Genomic DNA, 26627 nt, shown 5'->3' with positions numbered 1-26627 from the left:
ATTTACTAGTCAGTTACTTACTTCATATTCATCAAATATCTGCCGATGATGAAAATACGCATGGGAAAATATTCTGTAAATCCTACGGCACACTGATCCTAGTTTGGCTACAGAGGATTCCTTTATGCTAACCCTGTAAGTCAAATGTTATACAGTACTTAGTTTTACAAATCTACCCGTTGAATACAGATATACACATACACCTGTGCACCTGTGTATTTAGTTTTAGTTGTTTATACTGGATTAATTGATCCCACTTGAAATTCCAAGAGTTAGGTTTTGTGGATGACTGATTACAGAATTTAAATGTTATTATTCTTGAAAGATTTTAGTAAAAATATTAAGTTGGCTCATTCTGCATATTTAAAACTGTGTATTTTGATTGCATCCCTCTGTGCTAGAAATGGGGAATCTAGCCCCTACTAGATTAATTTAAAAATTTGGCTCTCTGTGGGAAGAAGCCAATGTTTCTGCAAACTGCACACTCCTTCCCCAGCAGGACCACTGTGCTCCATGGAGGCTCCTCCCCAGAAAACACAGCTTTTACTTTTCCATCCAGGGTTCCATAAATTGGCATGGAGACTACCTGAGAACCTGAATCTGTGCATGTCCTTGGCCAGGCCTCTTTGTAGACAGTGGTGTCCACTTTTGGGACTGCACTAGTTTGGTGTGGGTTTCCCAGCACAGCAGGTCTAACAATACTTTAAGCCACCACAACTCCCTCCCTCCTTTGAGGTGGGATTTTCCCCACTGGAAACCTAGAGTCCTGGACCACACTGAAAAACCCAACTTGATTAAATTGCATTGGTAATATATTCCCTTAAACACCTCTGTTTTACCTCTAACAAGCTGGTGGCAGAGCAGCACTAAAAGCAGCCTTCCCGTACTTAACAACAGTAACTGTGGACATGCTGCCACATTTAGTATTTTTCATCATACTCTGTAATGCTGTATATGAACAATACAGTATTTTATTCTACTAGATACATGAAAAACAATTTGCGTTACCAAAAACTGTTTCAGATTTGTTCCACCTATGAACAAGATTTTCTGAATGTAAAACAACCCCACCTCCCCACAAAAAAAATTAAAGATGATGCTTCTAGGAGTTTTACCTGCTGGGGAAATATTTATTGCTATTCAGAAGACATGCAGCTCCATCAAGCGTGTGCCTGGTGTAGTCTATAGCAGGACACTAAAAAATATTAGGAGGGGAAAACAGGTATGACACTGCATCACACATAATACTTTACACAGAATTGTCTGATATATCACATAGCCATTTTGAATTCCAGAAGTTTTACAGAGTTTCTATAAGGGTTTGAGTAAACTTCCCCCACATTAGAGCTGTCTGTCTCCTATGTTTTATTACTTATAGCTCCAAGTACCCCTTATTGCGTTATTTCAGGAGAATGCTTGTTTTGGAGATGGGGCATATGCACAGGAGTAGATGATGTTCTAATTAAGTGTCTCTTTAGCAACTAGGAGTCCGGTGGCACTTTAGCTCTTTAGCAACTGACATGACAGAAGTTCTATAATGGAAGAACACTGCCAAAGAAAAAGAATTCATCCCACCGCCTACAAGTTAGTTTGGCTTCCATGGCTCAGTCATGAGGGCAGATTATGGACTGCTTCTCAGTTGCTTTGACAAGCAGGATCAGAGTCCATGATCTTCCCACTCCTTGTGCTCCACCCATTTCTCCAATAACTTACAATAAATCCCTCCCTACCTAGGAGAGGAAGAAGGAGAGTCAAAGCTTCTCCCAACCCAGATGTGGAGGTAACTGGGCTGAATGGAACTTACTAGAGCTTGAAAATATTTTTCCCCCCTTATCTAAACCTTAATCTGTGTATAGAACTTATCCCTTTGCTCTGCATGCTATGTACCTTTGGGGTGAACAAATAATGCTTTGTTTTGAAGAAGCTGTTTTAGAGTCCCTTTAAATCAGCTGCTGTCAGGTTGCCAAGGAAAAAGGGCTTACATGTGCCAAATACAGTTGGGTTTGTCAGGTTAACACAGTTGGTGAACAGGGAGGCTGCAGCTGAAAGATCCAGTCTAACAGTGGTAGGACCACATGAATCCACCCAAAGAAGGGTGAAGGTAACAACATCTGTCACCTGAGGGGTATACTCAAGAGGGAATGAAAGGGGTCGAAAATGCAGTTCACCTCGTAATCACTTCATCTGGTTTAAGTTAAAGGGGGGAGGACTTTGGGCAAAACAACTGGAACAATTTTAAAGGAACACACTATGATTATGGAAGACTAGGTATGAAGAGAGATCAGATAAGACAGACAGCTCTACTATCCTCTAAACCAACAGCCACCAGGAAAGCCACTCTGAAGGTAAGAAAATATAAGTTCACCAACTGGATGGCTCAGACAGGAGCTTGGGTAATGTTCCATGTGCTTGGACATTCAGATACATAACTCTGCAACACGGTCAGAATTTGAAGACGCACTCTCCTTTGACCTGCTCTTGAGGTGCTAACAGGGCTAGTCTGATAACCCACAGTTTGTGAAGCTGCCTCTCCCTTTAGGACTGTGTCCTCAGCAAGGCTGAATATCCATGTGGCATCTCACACTGTCATGAGATTGGATGGCCCCTGGAGAAGGAAGCCTATCCCTAGTTTGTGTTGATTTTCCCACCAGAGCAAAGATCTTTTCATCTGGATGTTCCAGGTTGTCTCCTAATCAGACTCCTGTGATAGCTAGTTCAAGTGAACACACAAGATGCTTAATGCAATGGTGCAAGAGGGACAACTGTGGTATTTCCCACCCTCAATTTTAACCTTCTCTGGGTGTTCCAAGCTGCTAGAAAAATTCTCTTGAGTAGGGCAACATTCCTGCACGTTGCTCAGAGTGAAGCAGGACAAACTGGAAAAGCAGAGAAAGAACTGGAGAGTGTGAAAATCCTGGCTGTGATTGGTCATCATTGTGCCTGTCAACATACTAGAAGGAAACAGCCGCCCATGGTCTGTGCTGAAGCAGACCAAGCCATGGAAAAATTAAAATCCCCATACTTAACTGTTTAAATCATGCAGGGTTAATGACAGATCTCATTGACTGAGTGACAAGTATTCCAAACTAATACACTATAATTTGGTTGGTCTGGACACGTGAAACATATCAACACACCTATGAAGGGGTAGCAAAATATCAATTTCCCTTCTCCTCATCAATACCCCATAAATTATTCTGTACTGAATTTTAGATGACAAACACTGTTAGCTTGAGGACGTAGAAAATAAGAAGTAAACTCATGTAATATTCATTCAGTTTTAGCCTGGCCACTTAACTACTTTCCAATTATTAAGAACATACAAAAGTCAGTTTCAGTGAGGAAAAGGAAAAAACTAAAAACACTAACCAAGATTCTGGATGGTTCCTTTTCCTGATTTTGTATGTTCATTTCCAATTCCACTTCTGTTTGAGAAAGTTTGTTTCCCACCTCCCCCAAACTTCTTTCTTCACTTACTTCAAAGGGAAGGTGTCATGTGCTTATTACGCTCCTCTCCCCCCCCCCCCCAAGTGCACATTATTTCTGGTGAAAGATGTTGAACTTCTAGCTATGGAACAGGCATTTTTATTGATCTGTACAGCAGCTAATACAATAGCACAGCAAGCACCCCAAACCATCCCACCTGAGTGCCTCAACCCAACCCTAAAAGGAAACTTTCTCCAGGGCTGAGAAGAAAGTGCAGTCTCCATGACTACTTAGTCCTTGATCTCTTTGCTAAGACTCTCAACATAATGATAGTTGTAATGTGAACAGTTGTATACCAGGGCCTACCAAGCATGCATTAAATGTTACTGATTCTTGTTCATGCACCAGTACAGAAAAATTAAGTCAGACTACTCAGCAGTGTACAATCTTACTACCGAAATTTGCACAAAACTAACTAAGGTCAAAATCCAAGGGCCACAATGGCCCTTTGCAAGGAGAAAGCCACAGGAGGGTGTCAGAGGAGCTGAAGATGCAGAGGTTCCCATTGCAGAATTCCCTGCAAGTTGTCACCAGGAGCAGGGACTTGAGAGTCCACAGGGAGGTGGGGAGAAAGAGAGGAAGCCTTCCAACTCCATGAAACTGCAGAGAAAGGCAGCTCGATCTGCTAAAAAAGAAATCCCTTTCTGTTGCCCAGCAACAACTATGGAGGTGACCAGAGAAAATGTAATACAGATTAAAGCTATATTACTCTTCCAGATTCCCACACAAAAGGTGAGGGGGAAGTAGGGATCTGTATGAGACTGTTATGGAGAGCAGCTGGTTCCCTGTTCTTCTGCCTCCTATGAGTCACTACGGAGGATGTGAGAAGCAAGCAGGGAGTACTGCTATGAAAGTCGCATTCCCACATATCCCTTCAATTTGACTAAGACAAGATATGCACGGATGGCCCCTTCTGTGCATGGATCACTGAAGAAAATATGGGCCTTTACAGATATATTTCAAAAAATATCCTCCTTACCTCTTTGGGAGTTTTATGGGCTGCACAAAGAAAAATCCATTGTTCAGTTGCTGTCATCTGAGTGCATGTATCTGGGTGGCATTCACTCTGTTGAAACAGTTGTTCGGTTAATAAAATACCAAACAGAGAAAGCAAGATTTAATCATTATTAAAAGAATTTAACTCCCAATTCCTTAAAATCAGAAAAATATTTTAAAGCTACCTGATCAACTAAAGTCTTCTGGAATGCTAAAACTATGTTCCTAAAATCATGGTGGCTAAAAAATGTGAACTAAAAGTTTGCAAAGCTTTGCGAGCTAATATTACATCTAAAAATACAAAAACAACCTGGTCTCTGATACAAACATTATAGAACAAGAAAAGAGTTACCTGAAGCTTGACAGCAAGTCCATTGAGCTCAAGACAGAATTGTCTAGAAATTTAAATACAGCATTGTCAAAACAGTTTCCCTAATGGAAACATTTTAACACAAAGAACAACTTGTCATAAACGCTAATGGTTTTATGCATCTCTAGCATTTTTAACAATTACATTACATTGACTGGGGTGTAGAAAACAGAAGAGGAATGAGATCAATGTTCAAAATAATTTCAGCGGCTATGACATATTTAGAATCTTTGGACATATTTGTAGCATATACAAGGAAGAAAATAAAAAATAAAAGGAGACTATAAGAGGACAGGAATACAAAAAAGATAAGTCAGACAATTTAATTTATTATTCGTTCAGAGGAACTCATACAACTATATTCTAGTTTTCTCCTTTGTCAAAAAGGATAAACTGAACAGTATTCCAATAGCAGAGACTAGGAATATAATATTTTCTCCCTTAGAAAATCTACATTTTACAAATTTGCTTTTGATATCAATTCATGTTTAAGGAAGGGGGAGGGAAAAAAAAAAAAAAAGCAAAATCCCTTAAAACATGCACTGAAGAAACACACATTATAAGGTGCAAACTGATCAAACCTATCTATACTATATATCCTGACAGTCTAATTCTGTGGCTTTAGTGCCATCCCCAAATGCTCAAGAGAATACTACCGAGACCTCCACGAGTACCTCTCTTTAAGTCAGCCAGCGTTGAGGTGTAATGCAGTGAGGCTGTGTGTGAAAGCTGCTGCTTGCCTCACTCTCAGGCATACGCTAGCAGACGGTTTAGAGAAGATTTAATGCTTCAGAGGAGGCAGGGTAAAATTTTCAGAAGTGACTAACTTAGCCGCCTCAGTCCCATTTTCAAAAGAAATATAGGCACTTAAGAGCCTACATCTCATTAAAAATCACTGGGACTTAGGCTCCCAAGTGCCACATTTTTAAAGGTATTTAGGTGCCTAGTAGGATTTTTAAAAGAACCTATGTGCCTAACTCTCACTGGGAGGCACTAACTTAAAACTATTCTTACCCTTCAAAATGTATGGTGATGGACTGACAAGACAGTCAAACTAAGGAAAAAACTGATTTTTTTCAGAATGCCAGGACACTAATTTTAGCAAAGTGATGTAAAAACCAAAGCAGGAATAAGGGTGGAAATATCAGTGAGCAGAATATTGAGTCTGTACTATAATAAAATAAATACTTTCAGTAACAAGAACAGTTTGGAAACATAAAAGGCATCTAGGTAGCCAGCTTAACCAATGTATTATAACAGCTAACAGACATAAAGAGAAGGCCAGAAAAATTGTCAAGATTTCTCTGATAGTGACTGGAATAAAAACAGAGAACATGTTTACTGCAAAAAATATTTTCTTTCAGTTTGCTGAAAACAGGCCTCATGACTAACAGCTATTCTGGAGAGCATCTAATGATGACAATATTCATATTTTAGTAAGTGAAAGTAAGGAATTGATGAGATTGATGGGGGGAGGTGCTATGGAAACTCATGGCTGTCCTTTCAGTCCATACTGACATAGTTCTAGAAGTGAACTGCAAAGATTTATCTAAAATAAGACAAACACACACGTAAGTTGATATCACAAACTTTTAAAAGCAAAAGGAAGTTTAAGGGAATGCTCACAACAGTGAACTTGGTAATTAGAAAAGGAGCAAATAAATTTCATTTTTAAGACTACAAATCTATTACTAATACATAATTCTAAGATGTTTAATAGTATAAAGTTTTGCTCTTGTAGGGTTTTTTTCTTTCAGTCGTAAACAAAAATATTTAGAGTCTATGAGATTCAGACTATTATGATTCATTACTACTGCTAATCAGTGGGTTGGGTTTCCTGATTCTACATTTTGACAAAACATGAATTCTTACCGTAAATGTTCATACTTCCATACACCTTCATCCTGCCCTTCAGGAGGTTCCAGGATTTTGTCAATGTTAGAACAGTCTGCCCTTATGTTTTGTTGGATATACTGACAAGAAAAAGTAATAATTTCTGAAAGTTATTTAAAGATAGTAAGACACCATATTTAGGATTGCCCCACAACTCTAGCTACTTTGATATATACCTACTAGCCATTACAGTAAGGATAACAGCTATTTATTTCTTTAGTCTAGTCTAGGTGGAAGTGAGCAGCTATGCTGATGGACCAAAGTAAGAGGACAAAAAAAAAAAAAAAAGTAGCGATAGCGGAGAAGTAACAAAGCAAATGTCCCAAAAATACAGTGTGTGAAAAACGTCTTCCCTGAATGAGAAATGGAAGAGGAGCAGTGAGTTTTACCAGGTAGCAATAAAACCTGTTCAACTGGTGAAACCGGACACCAGGATTCTCGTGATTTCTACGCACAAAATTACTATATTAACCAGTACACTGATTTCTATTTCTCTATGGAATTATTAAGTTATTTTTGTACAACTATATCACAACCAAGAAGAGACTGTGCCCCGTTGCCTACATCTTGCTAAAAGTCACAAGATTTGGGTGACTAAACTTAAACACATGAAAAAATATTTATTAAAACAAAAAATACCTGTTGAACAGCTAGTGTGCTATCCATTTCTTCAAAGGATTCATCAGGCCAATTGTAAAAATCCTATGGAAAAAACACCCAAATTTAAACCAGTTTAATAAAGGGTGGAAAAGATAGCATGTCATTTGCAGCAAATTCTGAATGCTTAATATCAGGAAACTTCAACATGCTGTAGAAAAATAACCTTTACAGTTCTAACAAACAGGAAACTACATCTAGAGAGAGAAGAAGCAGACAAAGTTGCGAAGGACTATATGGGACTGATGCTCACCCTCCGAAGAACCAAAATATAAAACTTACAATAAAGGAGCTACCACAAAGGTATTTCATATCTTTAAATTAAAGCTAAAGCTTTGCTTGACTTGTAATACTGTAAATGTCATCTCTTCCATTCCTTTTCACATGCTAAGAAGAGTCCGATCTGGTTAATACTTAGAGACCCCAAAAAGAAGCCTGGGGTTCTAAAGGAAGTGGTATTAAAGTGATTTCACAAAAGTGACCGGCAAGACAGGACTAATGTGGTACTTCCAGCAGCACCTCTGGGTACGTTATGATGGGGTGTTAGCCTAACTCCGCCAAGACACTTAGCTATTATTCCTTCATCGGACCAAATATACTGCCTGCTTTTTTCTGATTGAATGTTTTGTTCATTTTCATCCTAAACCATTATGTAACGTTATTAGTTGCTGTTAAAAAGGTATAAAATTTCACCTCAGAGGTGGCTGCCTGTCAGTGGCTGGTGAAGTAATTCACACACACCATCAGGATGAAAAGATGCACGTTAAGTGTAGGATTACTTCAGATGTAGTCACTGACATTTAGCGACTCGGACTCTTTTTTATGACCTGAGACTCCTGAACCTCTAGGTCCCTGGGAGGGGGACTCCCGGTCAATCCCAGCGGAGAAAACACCTTTCTCCTTAGCTGACAGGGGTAAACACGGAACAGACTCACCCCCGCCAGGCGGGCAGGGGGAATCCACACCCAGGCCCCCCAGAGCGGCGAGAAGCGCTACCAGCCCCGGCCGGGGCAGCCGGAGCGAGGCGAGCAGCACCAGCCGGGCGGGGAGCAGTCCGGAGCCGCCCGGCTCCGGTGACAACCCGAGAGCGGGTCCCTACCAGGCGAGCCGGGCCCAGCGCGGCAGCGGGTGGCCAGAGCCCGCTGCGGGCCGCCCGGCCCAGCCCCGGCCAGCGCGGGAGCCGCCCAACCCCGCACCCGCCCGCCCGCCACTGGCGCCCCGCACGGGGCCGGGGAGGCCCAGCGGCTCCGCGCCGGGACAGGACCGACCGCACCGGCTCCAGCCCGCGAGAGCGCGGCGGCCGAGCAGGCCCAGCCCGCCCGCTGCTGCCAGCCCCGCGCCCCGCGCGGGCAGGAGGCGGCTGGGGCGCGGCGCCTCACCTGGGCCTTGGTGCCCGGCCTGTTCCGCCTCAGCACAGCCGTCCCCTCCGCCATGACCATAGTGACAGCGGCGCCAGGACCCGGATGCGGCAGCCACTGACGAAGAGTGGGAGGAACAGGCGCGGCGGGAGCAGAGGGAGGGAGGCTCGGGAACAGCTGGTGGTGGGGAGGGTGGGAAGAAGATGGAACAGCCTGCGTGACGCCCAGAAAGGGGCGGAGGGGGGTTGTGAGTGAAACAGCTTCCGCGAGGAGGGAGGCGGGAGTGGCCGCGGCAGCTAGAACAACCCCCTAGAGGCGGAGGGGGGCGGTGCCCAATGGTGCGCGCGCTGTGCGCGCGGAGGGAGGGAGCGAGCGAGCGAGCGAGCTGCCTGGGGGTGTGGGCGGGGTGTCCAGGGGCCTTGCCGGGGTCTGGCTCTCCGGAGGGGACGGGCCGGGGGGCGGTGCGACTAGACCTAGGGAAAGTCAGGAGGCAACTTACCCTTGCCCCATAGCAAATACGGCCCCTACCTGTCTGATCTCCCCCATGTTGTGCACAGCCACCCCCAGCCTGCAGGCCCGCACTTGGCCCGGGTTCAGAGCCGGGGGGAGGCGGCAGGTACAGTGTCCCTGGCCTCTCACGCTACTCAGAATTGCCCTGGAGCCATCTCAGCAAGGGTGGGTCAAAACTCTTAAGGACTTGGGGTAGACCATCATCGCCAATCAGAGATTCTCTTTCACAAAAAGTAATCTTTGGACCAGTCCACACCACAAGGAAAAGCTCCAGTGTCCCTATCTTAGTGCTTACAAAGCTTGTATTTAGATAGTTGGTAAGGAATATGGCTTCCCCTTTCTGACTTTCCTCAAGAGGAAAATTCATGGTGTCTTAGAAATGTTCCCCTCTGTTTGCCCTTCAGTTACATGTCACCTGATAGGCACACATGGCCTCAAAACACCTGCATGAGGGAGTTTTACCTAAGAAAAGATCCTGGCCTCACAAAAATAATTAGTAGGATTCATAGATTCTTAGGCCAGAAGAGACTACTGTCATCGTCTAGTCTGACCTCCTGGCTAACACATGCCATAGAGCTTCCATGAAATACCATACAACTTCCCACAAAATAAGTTATACCTACTTTTATCAGATGTGAACTTGGCACCCAAAGGCTAGCAAGCTAACCAGATTGTTGCTTTGAAAACAAGATGTCTTTATGTACAGAAATTCCTATTAAGTTAATTTCTTCAAACATCCTGTTGTTGCATCCTGCCATCATCGCTGACTTGTCTGCAGCAAGGACTATCTTATATCACATGTCTACACAGTTCTGAGCACAATAGGGCCCTGATCCTCAAATGGGGCCTCTAGACATAAAAAAATTATTAAAACTATTGTTAAAATTATATAATACACAGGTTGAGAAACGAGTCTCTGTACATCTGAGTACAGTGCTTAGATTAAAAACAAACTTGGTATTTGTGGATAAAGTCATGAGATAGATATAGTGCATAATCAGCAGCAACCCAAATTTAGATGAGTAAATTGAAGAATACAGTTTAGATCTTAGCATCCAAGTATTTGGGTACATCATTCATTAAAAGTTATACAGAGAGTTAGCTGTGGAAAGCACATATATCAATGAATGAAGATTGTTCCTCAGTAATTGAGAATTAGGTGGGTTGTCCATTTAGAAAATATAATCCATGAGGGAATTATTTCAATTATTTTCCTGACTGCGCTTCTCATCAGCACTCCAGCTCATCCCTCCTGGTATTGTCGATGTCCAGTGATGTGTTCTATGTAAATGTCCCTTGACATTCTGATGGCATCCAACGCCATGAGTTGCCACATCAGCTGAGTGTAGCGTTGACCAATTCCACATTCTCTCAATACTTGCTCGTCCCATGCACCTGACGATCAGTGCGCGTGACTGAACCTGGTACCCTTAGCACTCAAGGTTTTGGCCAGAGGGGCGTATTTCTCCACCTTTCGAGCTTGGGCATCGTGGAAGGCCGGGGTCCTATTCTCGAAGGGCACTGTGACATCCACCATGATGATCTTCTTTTGGTCCACATTAGTAATGATGATGTCTGGTCGCAGTTGGCTGTCGGTCCCAGGGATGGTGGAGTTCACAGCAACCTTCTCCATGGATGGTACGATGGCTCTGGCCAGGCAATCTTGGATGGCGTTGTGTCGCAGCTGCCAGTCTCTGGAATGGGGCTTGCAGCTACACAGGACGTGGGGTAGCGTCTCATTGACATAGCCACACTTACTGCATCACTTGTCCAGATTCCTGTGGTGGATGGCTCCATTCAGCAGAACGCAGTTGAGCCAGGCCCTGTGGATGAACCTCCAGTTGGCAAATTGGGTGAAGATGCCCCTGGGGAGGAAGTGTTCGCTGGCGTCCCACCTTGCATGTCACCTTGAATGCCTTGTTCTGGCCTGGCTTACATTTCAGGTTTTCCACATATTGGCAGCGGATGGCATCCTTCAGGGTCCTCTACAGCATGGTTCTAGCTCTTGGAGAGATAATAGTGTGATCCGTGTTCTTCACTCCCAGCTCCTGGCATTCCTTGTACCACGTCCAGCGGCAGCCAGTACGCTTCTCCAGTCGTCATATAGCATTGCGGGCACAAGTCCAGAGCAAAGCAGTCTCCCCCTCTCTAGAAATACTAGAAATTACATGAAAAAATTTAAAGTGACAAAGTAGTAAAAAGTTATAATGTAATTTTTAAAAAAAGGAGTACTTGTGGCACCTTAGAGACTAACAAACGTATCTGAGCATAAGCTTTCGTGAGCTACAGCTCACTTCATCGGATGCATCCACTGAATGCACCAATGAAGTGAGCTGTAGCTCACGCAAGCTTATGCTCAAATAAATTGGTTAGTCTCTAAGGTGCCACTAGTACTCCTTTTCTTTTTGCGAATACAGACTAACAGGCTGCTACTCTGAAAAATGTAACTAAAGGGGAATTTAATTCTTTTAGTACCAGAAAAAAACAAAAGGTGTCAAAACACTATAAAAGCAATATTTTAGGAGGATAGAGATAGAGCTGTAAAGCTGGTCTGGTTTCCACTAAGCTAGGATGTTAGTGGCAAAATGGACACAAAGCATCTCAGGGCCCTTCAGAGTGAAGTGGATAGAAAGGCTAATAAGTACCCCATGTCTGCAGTGAGCATGCATGAGAAGGGTTGGCCTTGGTTCTAGGGTGAACCAAGCCAGGCACTCCCACCTGCACTAGTGCCTGACCTGGGTACTGTAGCTGTCACTGGAGGTGCATATAGAACAAATGCAGATGTAGAAATAGAGCCAGCAAAGGAAAAAACTCTCACAGAGATAGAACAGCTTCTGTAGGACAGAGAGGAGGGAATGGGGATGGAATATTCTTGTCAGGGTCTACTACAATGCTTGTCGTCATTGTTATCTGAGTGCTAGCGGGGGGGATGGAAAGCAGAGAGGAGGAAGGAAGATAGAATAAATTCTGCTGAGATGGGGGTTGGAGGTTGGGGGTGGAGGGGGAACGTGCCTGCTAATGGAGGACAGAGAGAAGGAAAAGACAGAGACAGCTGTGCCTGTAGGGAGTGGAAGGCAAAATAGAACCACTTGGGAGGGGGACTGAATGGGACAGGATAGATGGATCAGAAGGTGGATGAGACTGAACATCTTGGTAGCAAGGAAGATAAAAAATGAGGGGTGGGGTAAGGAGTTTTTACCAATTGAAAAGGTAAATAAATGATCTTGCTACATCAAAATGTTTGTAGCAACTTCCGTCCTTCAGTAAAGGTGCATAAGGGTCATACAGCATGCACTCTTATTGCACCAAGCAAATCAATTCTGAATGAGATACACTGTCAAGCTGAAAAGTTTTTCCTTGCACCCCTTGCATGGTCATTTTCAGTTTGATAGCACATTTAGTGTTACTTTTGCTTATTCCCAACATTAAAGTGTTCATAATCTACATTGTAAACTTTGGTTCCTGCTGTTAAATCATTCTGAGTTTTTGTTTAGATTGGGGAATGTCACTAACAGCATTCACAGAGAAGCGAGTCCTGTTCTCAGTGTCCAGATTGACAGTCAAAACCTGAGCAAGATAAAGTGATGGGAAATAGGGGATCCTCAGGGCTCCAATGCATATACCTGGAAACTACCTCAGGGAGCTGACTGTGTGACTGGCTTGGTGGTTCCATGTAGGATGTACTTGGTAATGTTGAACAAGTGACAGTTTAGTGCATTACTGCAGTTTGCATTAGTTTCCCTGCCCCCGAAGCACATTGAAGGCCAGCATTCCAGGCGCAGCAATTGCTTGCTCTCTCAGTCAAAAGGTTGAAAATGGCACTTCTATGTGAAGGGTTGATAAAGAAAAGAACCAGAAAACAACCCTATAATCATGTAAAGCTATGCTTCTGTCTTTTTCCTATGCTTATCTGTCTTTTCCCTATGTTTATGGATAGAAAGAATTTGAACTGTGTGTAACCTGTACTCCCCTCTTGGGGAAATAATTCCTTATACGGATGGGCCTCCATGTTCATACCTCAGGACTCAGACAGACAGGGTTTGACTGGTTTCAACTGGAAGAGATATCACAAAGTATGTTGAACCAAGCTATAAAAGCTCTACCTTGTTCTTTGTTCTGGGCTTCGCCATTTTCCTCTGCGTAGGAATTCGTGAGCCCTTCAGCTGTTGTACTTGCTAGCATTAAAGGTGTCTCATTTTATCTAAGAGTCATGACTCTGTGTTTGTTTGGCTAATACAGAAGTCCAGGGAAGGCTACCCTCCCAACCCTAGACGGGAGGGAAACCCTTTTTCCCTAACAATTTGGGGGCTCGTCCGGGATTGCCGCTTCTCCGGACCGCTGGACAGTCGGGGCTCTGAATCCTTCTTGCCGGCATCTGGGTTGCTTTAACCCTGAAGGCTTCCCGTCTCGCTTCCACCCGCCGTTTTGGCGAAATAAGGCGTCCCTAAAGGCACTAGGGTCCAGACCTATTGGTGAACACCGGCCGGTGGGAACTTGGTGAGTTCTGAATTTTTCCTTTGTGATTGTCTTGACAACAGTCAGGGGTTCTGTCTTTGGGAAAAGAGGGGAGGGGGGTCCAGTAGAACTGTTGATCCTTCTACGCCCCAGGCTATATGTTAAAACATTATGATAGGGATATCAAGGCCTTACAATCGGATAGCAACAAAACTGTGTATAAGTTTATATTTTTGTGTCAAGGTCCCTGGGTGGGAATGACGCAAGACGACCCGGAGCCAGGAAATCACTGGCCGGGGGAAGGAACATTTGAGTTACATACTGTTGTTCAATTACGGAAAGTACTGTGTGATTTGAAACCGCGGCAACTTAAGTATTCTGATGTATGGATAAGAGAGGCCGAACAGCGCAAAAGCGCCAGTGTAACTACTAGTTTACGAATTGAGGTAGAAAAACTTAAAGCCGTGCGGCCTCCACCCTATAATCCAGGATCCGGTGATGCTGACCGGAAGCCAAAAACGCCAAAGTCTATTTATCCCCAACTCCCATTGAAGGAAGCAGGGGATCCTATACCATTGGAAGAATGTATCTGGATATGGGGTAGGGTACCGCAGCCCAGCCCTGATGCACTCACGTCCCCGGAGAGTGACCGGGAGCACTACAGGGAGAGGAGTGGCCCCGCTCTCCCACTCGCTACTGTTGCACCCACATCTGACACAGTGCAGGGGGATGCTCAGGAGGCTGGCACCTCTACAAGGGAGGTGGCACGTCTTGATCTGCGACACCCCAGTGACGCGACGCCCGCTAAAACCCGCTCTCAAGACACACCTCAGGCAAAAGTTATTGGTGCTGTGATGGCTAGTGCAGTCCAAATGCCTATGCGACAACTGCCTAGTGGTGTGGGGGGAACGCAAATGGTTTATGTCCCTTTTACCAGCACAGATCTAATGAATTGGTCAGCTACTTTTCCCCCACTTTGAAAGTGTCCGGAAGAACGTATTAAAAAGTTGAAGGGTATTTTCACAATGTATAATTGTAATTATGATGATGTGGAGATGGTTTTAAATCAAGTGCTAAGTGAGGGTGAGAAGGCAACGGTGTTTAAGAAAGCCAGAGACGGTACAAGGCAAGGAGGCTTATCCGCAAGAGAAACCTGAAATGGATTGGGATGTTCCGGAGAATGTTCGTGTGTGGAATAATATGAGAAAGCGAATTTTAGAAGCATTAGAGGAGATGTCTAAGCCTGCTTATGATTGAGGAAAGGTAGATGCATGTGTTCAGAAGCACAATGAACACCCAGGGGAATTTTTCCACCGCCTTTGTAAGGTTTTGAAAAACCATGGTGGCTTAGATCCAACCTCCCCTGTAGCAAAAACACAAGTGATCGGTCAGTATGTAAAAAACTTATTGCCATTCGCTCGGAAGTCTGTGTGTAGTCAACCAGCTTATGAAAACAAAACGCTGGAGGAGGTGGTGGGTTTAGCAGCCTATGCTTGGAGGAATAGAAAGGAATTAGACACTAGGAGGTCCGAAAAGCTTCTTAATCTGCAGTTGCAAGGGTTCCAAGACGGCCCTCGGGGACAAGACGCCACCCGTAGGAGGGGAGGCTTTCGGGGATGAGGCGGAAGGGGAGGCAGCTCTACCCAGGGATGGGGACCACAAGGTCAGAACTTCAGCCACGGCCTGGGAGGGCAGGGCCAGATGAGTGCCGGCGGTGCCGACAAAAGGGACACTGGGCTGCCCAGTGTCCGAATTACCCCCCCCCCCCCCAGTCAGCTGACCCTCTTATGCAAGCCTACCAAAGGGTTCAGGAAAGGCGGCGAGAAGAAGGAGGTACTGATTGAAAGCTAGCCGCCCACAATGCTTCGCTCCCCCCGCCAGAAACCCCCTCCACTTCTTGGACAGTGCAGTTGGATGCAAACCATCCGGAACCTCCCGTTGTGGTGGGAGGAAAAACTTATTCAGTGTTAGTTGACACCAGAGCAGATAGAAGTACTCTACAGGACCCCAACCTTCCTACCGCTTCTGCAACGGTAAAGGCTATAGGCGTTGGTGGCACCGTATGCGCCCTTCCTCTAACTGCTGAGCAAACGGCCCGTTATCGGAGGATCATAGCTTTTTAATTGCGACCTCCTGTCCTGCGAATCTATTAGGCAGAGACTTGTTATGTAAACTATGAGCAACTATATTTTGCAGCCTGCATGGGCTATACCTCTCAGTCCCTACTTCTGTCCCTGAAGCTACAGTAATGGCACTGTTAGCTACCACAACTGCCCCCACTGCCCCCACTGTCCCTGTTATCTGATATTCCTGAAGCCTTGTGGACCACAACTTCCACTGAAACTGGACTTTTAAAGTCAGCGGAACCAGTTTATATCACTTACCGTACAGATGTCCCTCTGCCCCGAAAGATGCAATATCCATTACCTAAAGAGGCCATAGAGGGAATTCGGCCAGTCCTACAACAGCTTTTAACCCAAGGAATCATTAAAGAGACTACCAGCTCCTGTAATACACCAATTCTTCCTGTTAAGAAACCCAAGCCTGGCCCTGATGGCAAACCGGTTTACTGCTTCGTGCATGACCTCCGCTTGATTAATGCTATTGTGATTCCGAGAGCTCTGGTTGTTCCCAATCCTGCAACTGTTTTGACTGCTATTCCCCCAGGAGCTACTTATTTCACCGTGATTGATCTGTCTTCAGCATTTTTCAGCATCCCTGTGCACCCGGACTCACAGTTCCTATTTGCCTTTACCTTTGACGGACGTCAATACATGTGGACCCGCCTCCCTCAGGGATACAGGGAGAGCCCTACCATCTTCAGCCAGTATTTAAAGCGAGATCTGGACTCTATTTCGTTGGCTATGGTTTCTACTTTGATACAGTATGTTGATGATCTGTTATGCTCTACAGCCAAGGATGCCTGTGTTCAAGATACTCGAATCCTTCTTTTTGCATTGGCTGAAAAAGGTCACAAGGTGGCGCTTTCCAAGCTACAGTTTGCCCAACCCAAGGTGGAATACTTAGGGCACCGTATTTCTTATACCTCTACTGCGCTCACTCAAGACAGGATTAATAGCGTTCTGGGCATGCCTAGGCCTACCACAAAAAAACAACTCCGCCAGTTACCAGTGGCAAGTGGCTATTGTAGAGCCTGGATTCCGGCTCATGCGGAGTTAGTACACCCCCTCACCGACTTACTGCTGGATTCCCCTCTTGGGGAAAGAATTCCTTATACGGATGGGCCTCCATGTTCATACCTCAGGACTCAGACAGACAGGGTTTGACCGGTTTGAACTGGAAGAGATATCACAAAGTATGTTGAACCAAGCTATAAAAGCTCTACCTTGTTCTTTGTTCTGGGCTTTGCCATTTTCCTCTGCGTAGGAATTGGTGAGCCCTTCAGCTGTCGTACTTGCTCGCATTAAAGTGCCTCATTTTATCTAAGAGTCATGACTGTGTTTCAGAGTAACAGCCGTGTTAGTCTGTATTCGCAAAAAGAAAAGGAGTACTTGTGGCACCTTAGAGACTAACCAATTTATTTGAGCATAACCTTTCATGAGCTACAGCTCACTTCATCGGATCTGTGTTTGTTTGGCTAATACAGAAGTCCAGGGAAGGCTACCCTCCCAACCCTAGACAGGAGGGAAACCCTTTTTCCCTAACTGGGTGATAAAATTAGAGGGGGAAAATGGTGGCCTACAATGAAGGATTAAGTAAAAATATCTGGGTTCATATTCCATCCTCTTTAGACCTCGTACAATCCAAAGTTAATGCCTTGAAAGATGGCATTCTACTCTGCTAAGCATGGCACAAGGCAGACCCACTCATTAGCTGCAGGGGTTCCCCTGCCACTAGGCACTGATCTTTTTCCTTTCCATACTTTCTAAAGGTTAGCTAACATTTGAAGCACAGAAGTTAAGGTTTTGACAGCTGCTTGTCCCTGACTTTAAATTCAAGGACAGCAGAGCTTCCAAAATGCAAATAAATCAAGCTGAAGAACACATATGTCAGCAGGCAATTAGTATCAGCTCTATCAATCTACAACCAGTTCATAGTTCTTGCAAGTCAAAGAGAAAAGAAATTAATGGTATTTTTTTAACCAAGAAGTTTTAAGTGGGATTTTAAGCCTCTCTCCCTCCCAGTATTTAGTTACTTATGTCTGGCATTTGTCCAACCGAGTTAAATTTTACCAAGTAGATGAGTATTTAAAGAATCATTTCACTTTTTTTTTTTAACCTGCACCCTCATTTTTCATGAGTGAAAGTCAGAGTGAGTATTTGGCCAATTTATTTAATATTAATGAAATCATCCACTTAATGTGCAGCGGCAGTCAAAAAAGTGAACAGAATGTTGGGAATCATTAAGGGAGAGATAATAAGAAAATATCATATTGCCTCTATATAAATCCAGGGTACGCCCACATCTTGAATACTGCGTGCAGATGTGGTCGCCCCATCTCAAAAAAGATATATTGGAATTGGAAAAGGTTCAGAAAAGGCCAACAAAAATGACTAGGGGTATGGAACGGTTTCCATATGAGGAGAGATTAATAAGGCTGGGACTTTTCAACGTGGAAAAGAGACGACTAAGGGGGATATGATAGCGGTCTATAAAATCATGACTGGTGTGGAGAAAGTAAATAAGGAAGTGTTATTTACTCCTTCTTCTAACACAAGAACTAGGGGTCACCAAATGAAATTAATAGGCAGCAGGTTTAAAACAAACAAAAGGAAGTATTTTTTTCACACAATGCAGTCAGTCTGTGGAACTCTTTGGCAAAGGATGTTGTGAAGGCCAAGTCTATAATAGGTTTCAAAAAAGAACTAGCTAAGTTCATGGAGGATAGGCCCATCAATGGCTGTTAGGCAGGATGGTGTCCCTAGCCTCTGTTTGCCAGAAGCTGGGAATGGGCGACAGGGGATGGATCACTTGACAATTACTTGTTCTGTTCATTCCCTCTGGGGCACCTTGCACTGGCCACTGTCGGAAGACAGGATACTTGGCTAGTTGGACCTTTGGTCTGAACCAGTATGACTGCTCTTATGTTGTTGTTATTTTTGCAGGGTTAGGGCTTCTGGCTGTAATGTGCTTTTTCACATAGAAGCCTCACCAAGGCACATTCCTGCCTCATCATCACAGAGGATGGAGCCAGCTAGGGCAACAAAGTTTCCTGAAGATAATACAGCTGCTTCTAGGCAACATCTGTAAGGTGGCAGAAAGGGAATGAAGTTTGAAAGGCATACCTATGCCCCCACTCCCACAATCCGATGTAGTTATCGAAAGGCTGGGGAGAAAGTCCAGGGTGAACAGAAGTACCCATACCTCCCCATTTCACTTACCTGTAGTCTAAAAAGCAGAGGAAGAAATAGACAACCTCTGATACGGGATAAACAGCTGGAAGTGAAAAGAAAAGGAGTACTAGTGGCACCTTAGAGACTAACCAATTTATTTGAGCATAAGCTTGCGTGAGCTACAGCTCTCTTCATCGGATGCATCCGATGAAGTGAGCTGTAGCTCACGCAAGCTTACACTCAAATAAATTGGTTAGTCTCTAAGGTGCCACTAGTACTCCTTTTCTTTTTGCGAATACAGACTAACAGGCTGCTCCTCTGAAAGCTGGAAGTGAGAATTTTTAACAAGTGGCTGCCCTTCCCCCAAGAAAACCTGAGGGGTAACTATTGGCACAGTCATTGACTTCAGATTGATAGGACAGTGGCAGATAAATCACAGTTGCTAAGTCATCCTGTCCCTGCCCCCAGTGATAGCCTTGCAAAGAAAAAACCTTCACCTTATATGTAATGTGTGCATATTGGCCCATCAGTCATCTAATCACTTTATTTATAGTGCAGAGTGAATTCAGGGACACTATCACTTTGCACTTGTAAACTATAATACTCTTTTTTCCCCCCAAGAGCCACAACACACTTCACAAACGAACAAGTAGGAAGGCATTATCCCAGTTTTCGGATGAGAAAACAGATCTTAAATCCCCCAAATTTTCAGTCAATTACATAAAGTTAAGAAGCTACATCCATTTTAGGCACTTACATAAGTGGCCTGATTTTCAGAAGTGCTGAAAATCTCAGAGACCGGAAAACATAAGGAGGGAGCAGAATAATAGGTGAAGTACTTGTAGCAACATTAGCATGCTCAATACATCCAAGCGACTTTGGGCTGCTTGTACAGCACCTAGCACAATGGTGTCCTGGTCCATGACTAGGACTTTTAGTCACTAAATACAAATAATCAGTGGGATATATGCTAAGGAAACCTGTATCCCTCAGGTCTCCCAGGCATCAAGCCCCTAGAGATATCCACTACGAAGAAGAATCCTGTGTGCATCTTATCTTTAAAAGATTCTTATTTAGAGGGACTCAAATATTAGGCTTACCTAGTGACCTACATTAAAAGACAATCTCCACCCCAGTTCTTATCTATGAATAGTTAGCTTACAGAAACAAACTAGGCTGTTAATATTTTAAATCTCAGCCAGCTCAAAGATTCAACTTAACATGTGACCTGTTTAAATCCCAGAACACAAGCATTATCATAGAAGATAAGTGATTGCATCATAATTGCTGTGATAGCAGAAGGTGCATTTGCTTATTAGCATTGGGTTGCACAATCAGTTGGTTTTAAAATAGTTAGGGTACAGTAATCTTCAGTTTCAGAAATAAAATGCATCACTGGAATCATGAAGGTAAAATTGAAAGGGGGCAGCTTTCAAGTGTTTAGGCTAATAAAGGCTAATACATGACTTTGCATTTTATTCAGCAGCTTTCATTCTAAACCACCTTGCAGACTATCAGACAAGTCAATAGGAGTTTGTCTCAAACTGGTAATGACCACATGATTTTGCCCAATTTGGATGCAGACCCACTGAAATGCAAGCAGATGTCTATGAAGAGGCGGTGGTAACCAACCGATACTACAAAATTGGGGCAGGGAGCATTTTGGCTAAAGGCACCAGGCCACGTGAGATCATGAATGTCCACACATAAACACAGGGGGTCTTGACTTAAGGTCTCCTCCAAAAGAGCCACAGTTGGCAATCCTTATCTACCTTGGAAGATCAAAAGACTGAGCTAACATTATCAGCATACAATCAATACAAAATACAGTTATGGTTCCAGGAAGTCCAGCTATTTCAGTCCTGAAGTTTAGACCATTAAACCCTCAACTCACGATATTTAGAGCATAAAAGCAGCATTTTTTAGAAGTTCTAGCCTGTTGCCATTCATTTCAAGGGGCACAGGATTGGGCTCATAATTTCCTTACATTTTTCTTGGAACTTTGATTTCACAGTTATTTTGGTCGCCTAATATGCAGATTGGCTTTTTTATAAGTAGCAGTGTTTTTCATACTATTACTGTAAAAGTTTTGTCAGTAGTAGTAACAACAACAACTGCACCTGTTTCTTTTGCTTCAGAAAAACCCCACAGGAATCAGAATTCCATTTAGGATGTAAATAAATTCAATGAACACAAAATTAAATCAGGTCTGCACAGGCCAAATATTAAGCTTCCCTATTGAAAAGGAACATTCTGTATAAAGGTTTTCACACTGTTAAGTTTGAGTGACCTTGAATCTCCTTTTGAAGAAGTTATTTTCTTACCCCCAAAAAAAGCTGAGTGCAAGGGTTGGTTGCGTAAGGAAAAAAATGTTACTTCAGTTAAACTTAAATCATGGCGGGGTAATATTTACCGTATAAGAATGCTATGTCTGTATAAATGAACCACCACTGTATGTTCTTGAATGTGCTTTTGGATTGACAAATACCTCAAAACCACCAGTGCTATTTTCTTTGTAGTCCATATACTACATGATGGGAAAAGCCTTTAAACCCAGCCTATTGTGAGCCAGTAACTTCCAAGCCCTGGCTACCTAGAGGGCCATTACAAAAAGCCAAACCCAACACACACAAGCTGAAGCCTAACTTGGTTCCCCCATCCAACAACCATGTTCATAAACCAACACATAGGAGGGCTAAATTTGTTATGGGTCTTGGTTAACCCTAATGTAGGAGGCCGAGAGAACTCCCCTGCCAGACATGGAGCTAAATCCCTGACCTAGATGGCTCTTATAAGCTGCATGAGCATTCACAGGGGGCTGGGAGCTAAGGAGCAGCTGCAACGCCGGGCACCAGCAGGAAACAGGGGAATGCCGCATCTACCTGACTGGTACCATGGAGCAGAGCAGCAGTTGCTTCCCACCTCCTACCTGAACATGGGTTGGGGCCTCAGATGCCAAGGAGGAGGTAGAGAGATGCCCCCAAAACTGCAGTGTCAGAGCTAGGCAGTCCTGGACGTAACACTCCCATGCCCCTGCAACTCTGCTCATGGCTTCTGCCCCATGGGGAGCAACGGGACACAGATTCAGGCCCAAGGCCCCACTGGAGTCACAGACCACTGGTTGAGAACCACTGGCCTAAATCACAGTACATATCTTGGATAAATTAAAACCACACTTTGCTGCTGGTGGAAGAAGGGAGTAGCAAACTTCAACCTCACTGACTGCTGACAGGGTGCATCACAGAAAAGGCCAAGGTGGGGGGGGAGTACAGCAGTGTCTCAACCTTTCCAGACTAGGGTACCCATTTCAAGAGTCTGATTGGTCTTGCATACCCAAAGTTTCACCTCATTGAAAAACTACTTGCTTACAAAGTCAGACAAAAATTCAAAAGTGTCACAGCACACTATTACTGAAAATTTGCTTACTTTCTCATTTTTACCATATAATTATAAATCAACTGGAATATAAATATTGTGTTTACATTTCAGTGTATAAGCAGTATAAACAAGTCATTGTCTGGATGAAATTTTAGTTTGTACTGACTTCACTAGTGCTTTTTGTCGATTGCTGTAAAACCAGGCAGATATCTAGATGAGTTGTGGTACCCCTTGGAAGACCTCTGTATATCCCCAGTTGATAAGATAATTCTGCTCCAGTGGTTGTGTCTTTACAGAAGGTAACAGGACTCAAATCTAGCAGTAAGGCCATAGAAATGCACTGAAGTATGTTTTTTTAAAAACGTTGTCATCTTATTGACATTAAGCTTCATTACAGAACATAATTTTGCTGAGTGGATAGACAGCATATTAATAAGATTCAACTGTATAACTAACATGAATATTCAATGCCTCTGCCTACACAACGTCTTTGTGTGAATGTATAACTTTTATATTAAGCAACAACTGTAATGTTTCTATAGAAGATGTCTGGTTCATATTAAACCAAAAAAGAGGTTGCCATGGGTAGGTTGAACAAGAAAAGGAGTTTCACCTAGTTCAGCAATTACAATAAAATAATCTCTGTAGTACTCCTCTGCGGAGGGGGTTTAGTCCTTCCAGCTCTTAGTCTATTTTTTTGGAAACAACATAGTGTTTGTTACCAGTACAACTGTACTGCAGGTGTGCATGGAAGTCATATTTGGATGTAGTCAGTTTCACTGTTTCTGGGGAGCAGTAAGAGAAGCAGATGAACAATGAAACCACACAAACATCTATAAGGCAGCAAAAAAACAAAAACAAAAAAAACACCCCACCATCCTAAAATTCCTTTAAAATAAAATTAAAAAATTCAGGACAGTTTAGAGGGTATCGAAATTGAATTTTCTGCAATCTGGAAAAGTTACAAAAATTCAAACTAACACCAGCACTTTGAACTGTTCAATGGAACTTCAAAATAAGAATGAACATGTGTTTCTCTGACTGTACACATTCCTTTATTCTGAAGTGTTTGCATCACTACAATGGAACTGTATGAGTTATTTCATAGAGACTGATTATCTGTTTATTATAAAATAAAGAACAGGAAATTATTTACATGATGGAAAAAGATTTCAGCACTTTAGTGGAATGGACAACTTCATGATACTGCAGCCATTTGAGAAATTTAGTCCACATACTTTCCAAGAATGTCACCGTCTCTAAATAAGTAATACTCCTGCAAATGGAGAGAAAAAAATAAGTTAATATCTGTTGCAGCCAAATCTCACAGAACTAGTAACTGGCTCCGGGGTCAGCAGCACTAAATATTGTAGTTACTGAGATTGATTTATTGCTGAAGGCTGAAGCCAATACTACACAATCAAAGGAACTATTAACCCAAGGACTTTTATAAATATCTGTTGCCCCGAGAGCCTGTCACTATGTTTCTTTCATTCCTGGGGATTTTTTCACCCCTTTGTGCAAGGCTCTGGGGTAAATTTTCCTGGCAAGAGCATCCTCGGAGACCATGTTCCCAAATTCACGGGAGCAGTAACATTTAGTGATAGAAGGCTCCGGAATCTTCTCTCCTCCTCAGCAAGGTGAACACTGCAGTCAGCCCTCTATATTTTTCCTCCCAAGATAAGCTGACAGGTAAAGAGAACCACTTTCTCTCTGCAGGTATGGGGAAATGTCAGGGGCAGAAGTGTTTCTCTCACAGCAGAAGATCACAGATGTGTAGCGTGCAAAAGCCACAGGGCCAGCTTGATGCTCCTCAATTTGAATATTAGCAGTTGTATCGGTCATTCAGTTTGTCAACAACACTATTCATTTTTTCACACGGCCTATTAGCTAGAAGGATTTTAAAATAATCCTGAATATTAGTAAACCAATTTAGTTTGCAATTATAAAGTTCAGCAAACAAACCTTGTCTTCCAGTACTACTTTAGTACCGCCATATTCTGGCAGCAGAATCTTCTCACCAACTTTTACGCTAACTGGCTGAATCTCTCCACTCTAAAGGGGAGGAAAAAACCTCATAAGTGTCTACAAATATCTTACATTTGTTCATAACCACACACAGTTATTTAGGAAAATTTAAGCAGAACATATTTACTAACTGTTTAGCAGCAGAAGTACTAATCTTGGGGGAATCTGCGCAGTACATTCAAATTCTGCATATTTTATTTGTCAAAACAACACAATTAATCATGCCAGTTTCAATAATTTTGGTAATTTATTTCAAATACCTGTTAGCAAGTATGTCTGTAACAATACAGACAAAAAAAATCCCCCCAGAAGTAGAGAGTTTAAAAAACCCCTAGGACAACCCAGTTCCTGTTTCTTTGTTATGCTTGTGTTGGTACCCGAGTCTGGGTGTGTCATGTGTGTCAGCTGAACCCATCTTGGGGGAAAACTCTGCCCCTCTGGTCATTTAGTTGACTCATTTTTTGCCCTGCCCCCACATGGTTACCATATAGTCTTACTGGACAAACCACAGTTTGTGAGCCGCATGCGGCTCTTTTACAGTTAAAGTGCAGCTTGCAGAGCCCTCCAGGCCTGCCCGTTCTCCACATACCAGACTGCCCGTGGAGGGGTGGTGAGGCTAGGGGCTTCTGCCAGAGATGTCTAGTCTTCTGGGGGTTAGGACAGGGTCAGAATGTAAAGGTTCACTTCCCGCCCAATAGCTTGAGTCACGCGCCCCCCGCCCCCCCTTACCCTCAGTGGCCCCTCTCTGAAGCTCCCAGGTGTTAGCTCTGCATGGAGAGGCAGCAGTAAACTGCTGGGAGGGGCAGCTGCTTTAGCTCCCTGGGGAGAGGCAGCAGCAACTCACCACACAGCTCCCAGCTGTTTTCCACTGCCTCTCCCCACAGCCACAGCTTGCAGGCTCCAGAAGCTGCTGTGCAGGATGGGGCCATGCGGCACCATATGACTGAGCAGGGCCAGCAAAACCAGTCAAAAATCAAGGGGGGGGGAGGAGGATATTTTCCTCTTCAAAATATTATACTTATTGTTCTGATCAGACACAATATAAATTTAATGACAAACATCCTTTAGCTATTTTGATTTTTTTTTCCAGATAACATTCCACTTTTATTTCTTTTATCCAAAAACGTTAGCATGGTGCAAAATCTGGACATATTTACCTTTCCTTTGGATCCTGATCCAACCGCTACTACTGTTGCTTGTAACACTTTTCCTTGAGATTTTTCCGGAAGCATGATGCCTCCTTTGGATACAGTCTCAGCTGCACATCTTTCAACCAGAACACGGTCAAACAGGGGAAGAAACTTCCTAAATGCTTTCCCTGCCTGTTAAAATAGAATTTGGTATTTTTGTATATAAAAAGGGCCCATTCACATTTGAGACTGCAACAAAATTGTAATCCAAAGTTCCAAAAACATGATTTTACTATTTAAATAGCCAACTAAGGACTGGATTCTAAGCACCTGCAACTCCCACTGGCGTCAATGAAGGTTGCAGGTACTCAGCATCTCTCTGAATTAGGCCCAAAAGTTAGTTAATATTAAAGCAAAAACAGAGCTAAATTATTGTTGTAAGAAGGTATCCCATAAGTCTATAGAAGGAACAGGCTTCTAAATAGTCTCAATATGTGCAATAAATAGACAACTTTAACAGTTAAGATGCACAGAATTTTAAATAAATTTTAAATAACTGCCTAAGATAACTTAAAACATTAACAGATGAGGAAAGCTTCAGGGAAACCCTATGTAGTTTAAACCTCTGTAGATCTAAAAAGCATAAGATATGTTATTAAGATTAATTACTTCTGATTAAATGCAGTTCACATACAGATTGAAATCAGAGTCACCTATAGCTAAGATATAAGACACTTGTGGAACAGTTAGCGTAGTTATTTTAGCTGAATGCTTCAAAACCAAGAAGCAAAGATTAAGCATGTCACATGTTGGTCAAGGCTTTTGAAATATTCAAGTTTACAATCCATACAATAATTAAGGTACAATTTTGTGCTAAATTATTTGGGAGAGAAGACTATTAACTCATCTAATTTTGCCAGCTTTTGAAGTCTGAGATAAGGTGTACAAAAAAATGTTTGAAGGAATGCCATTATCTGCAAAAAGTTTTGCAGATACCATCCAGTGATTTTTACAAAAGTGTTAAGATTTATAATTTTGTGTAAAGTTTAACATATGATACATTTAAGTATAT

The 26627-nt window shown here is 43.1% G+C and overlaps 1 protein-coding gene across 6 annotated transcripts in view; it reads right to left on the bottom strand.

Moving 5' to 3' along the window:
• Window positions 1–26627, bottom strand: part of LOC141996099 (MOB-like protein phocein) — a 32672-nt gene that overhangs the window by 3694 nt on the left and 2351 nt on the right. The window contains exons 2-8 of one of the 6 annotated variants that reach the window (XM_074967851.1): window positions 25583–25747; window positions 7385–7447; window positions 6725–6825; window positions 4835–4877; window positions 4466–4552; window positions 1116–1195; window positions 22–133 (exon numbers count right to left, since the gene is read on the bottom strand). In XM_074967851.1, the coding sequence (XP_074823952.1) occupies window positions 22–133; window positions 1116–1195; window positions 4466–4552; window positions 4835–4877; window positions 6725–6825; window positions 7385–7447; window positions 25583–25747 (651 nt within the window). Of the gene's footprint in view, window positions 1–21; window positions 134–1115; window positions 1196–4465; window positions 4553–4834; window positions 4878–6724; window positions 6826–7384; window positions 7448–8095; window positions 8318–8337; window positions 8491–8781; window positions 8940–23409; window positions 23674–24362; window positions 24453–25582; window positions 25748–26627 lie in introns of those variants that run through there. The other 5 variants (XM_074967846.1, XM_074967848.1, XM_074967847.1 and 2 more) reach the window with 5 other exon arrangements.

This window comes from Natator depressus, chromosome 11 (assembly GCF_965152275.1).
Source record: "Natator depressus isolate rNatDep1 chromosome 11, rNatDep2.hap1, whole genome shotgun sequence".
NCBI lineage: Eukaryota > Metazoa > Chordata > Testudines > Cheloniidae > Natator > Natator depressus.
Note: the sequence above shows the minus strand (reverse complement) of the source record. Positions and strands in the feature narration are given on the sequence as shown.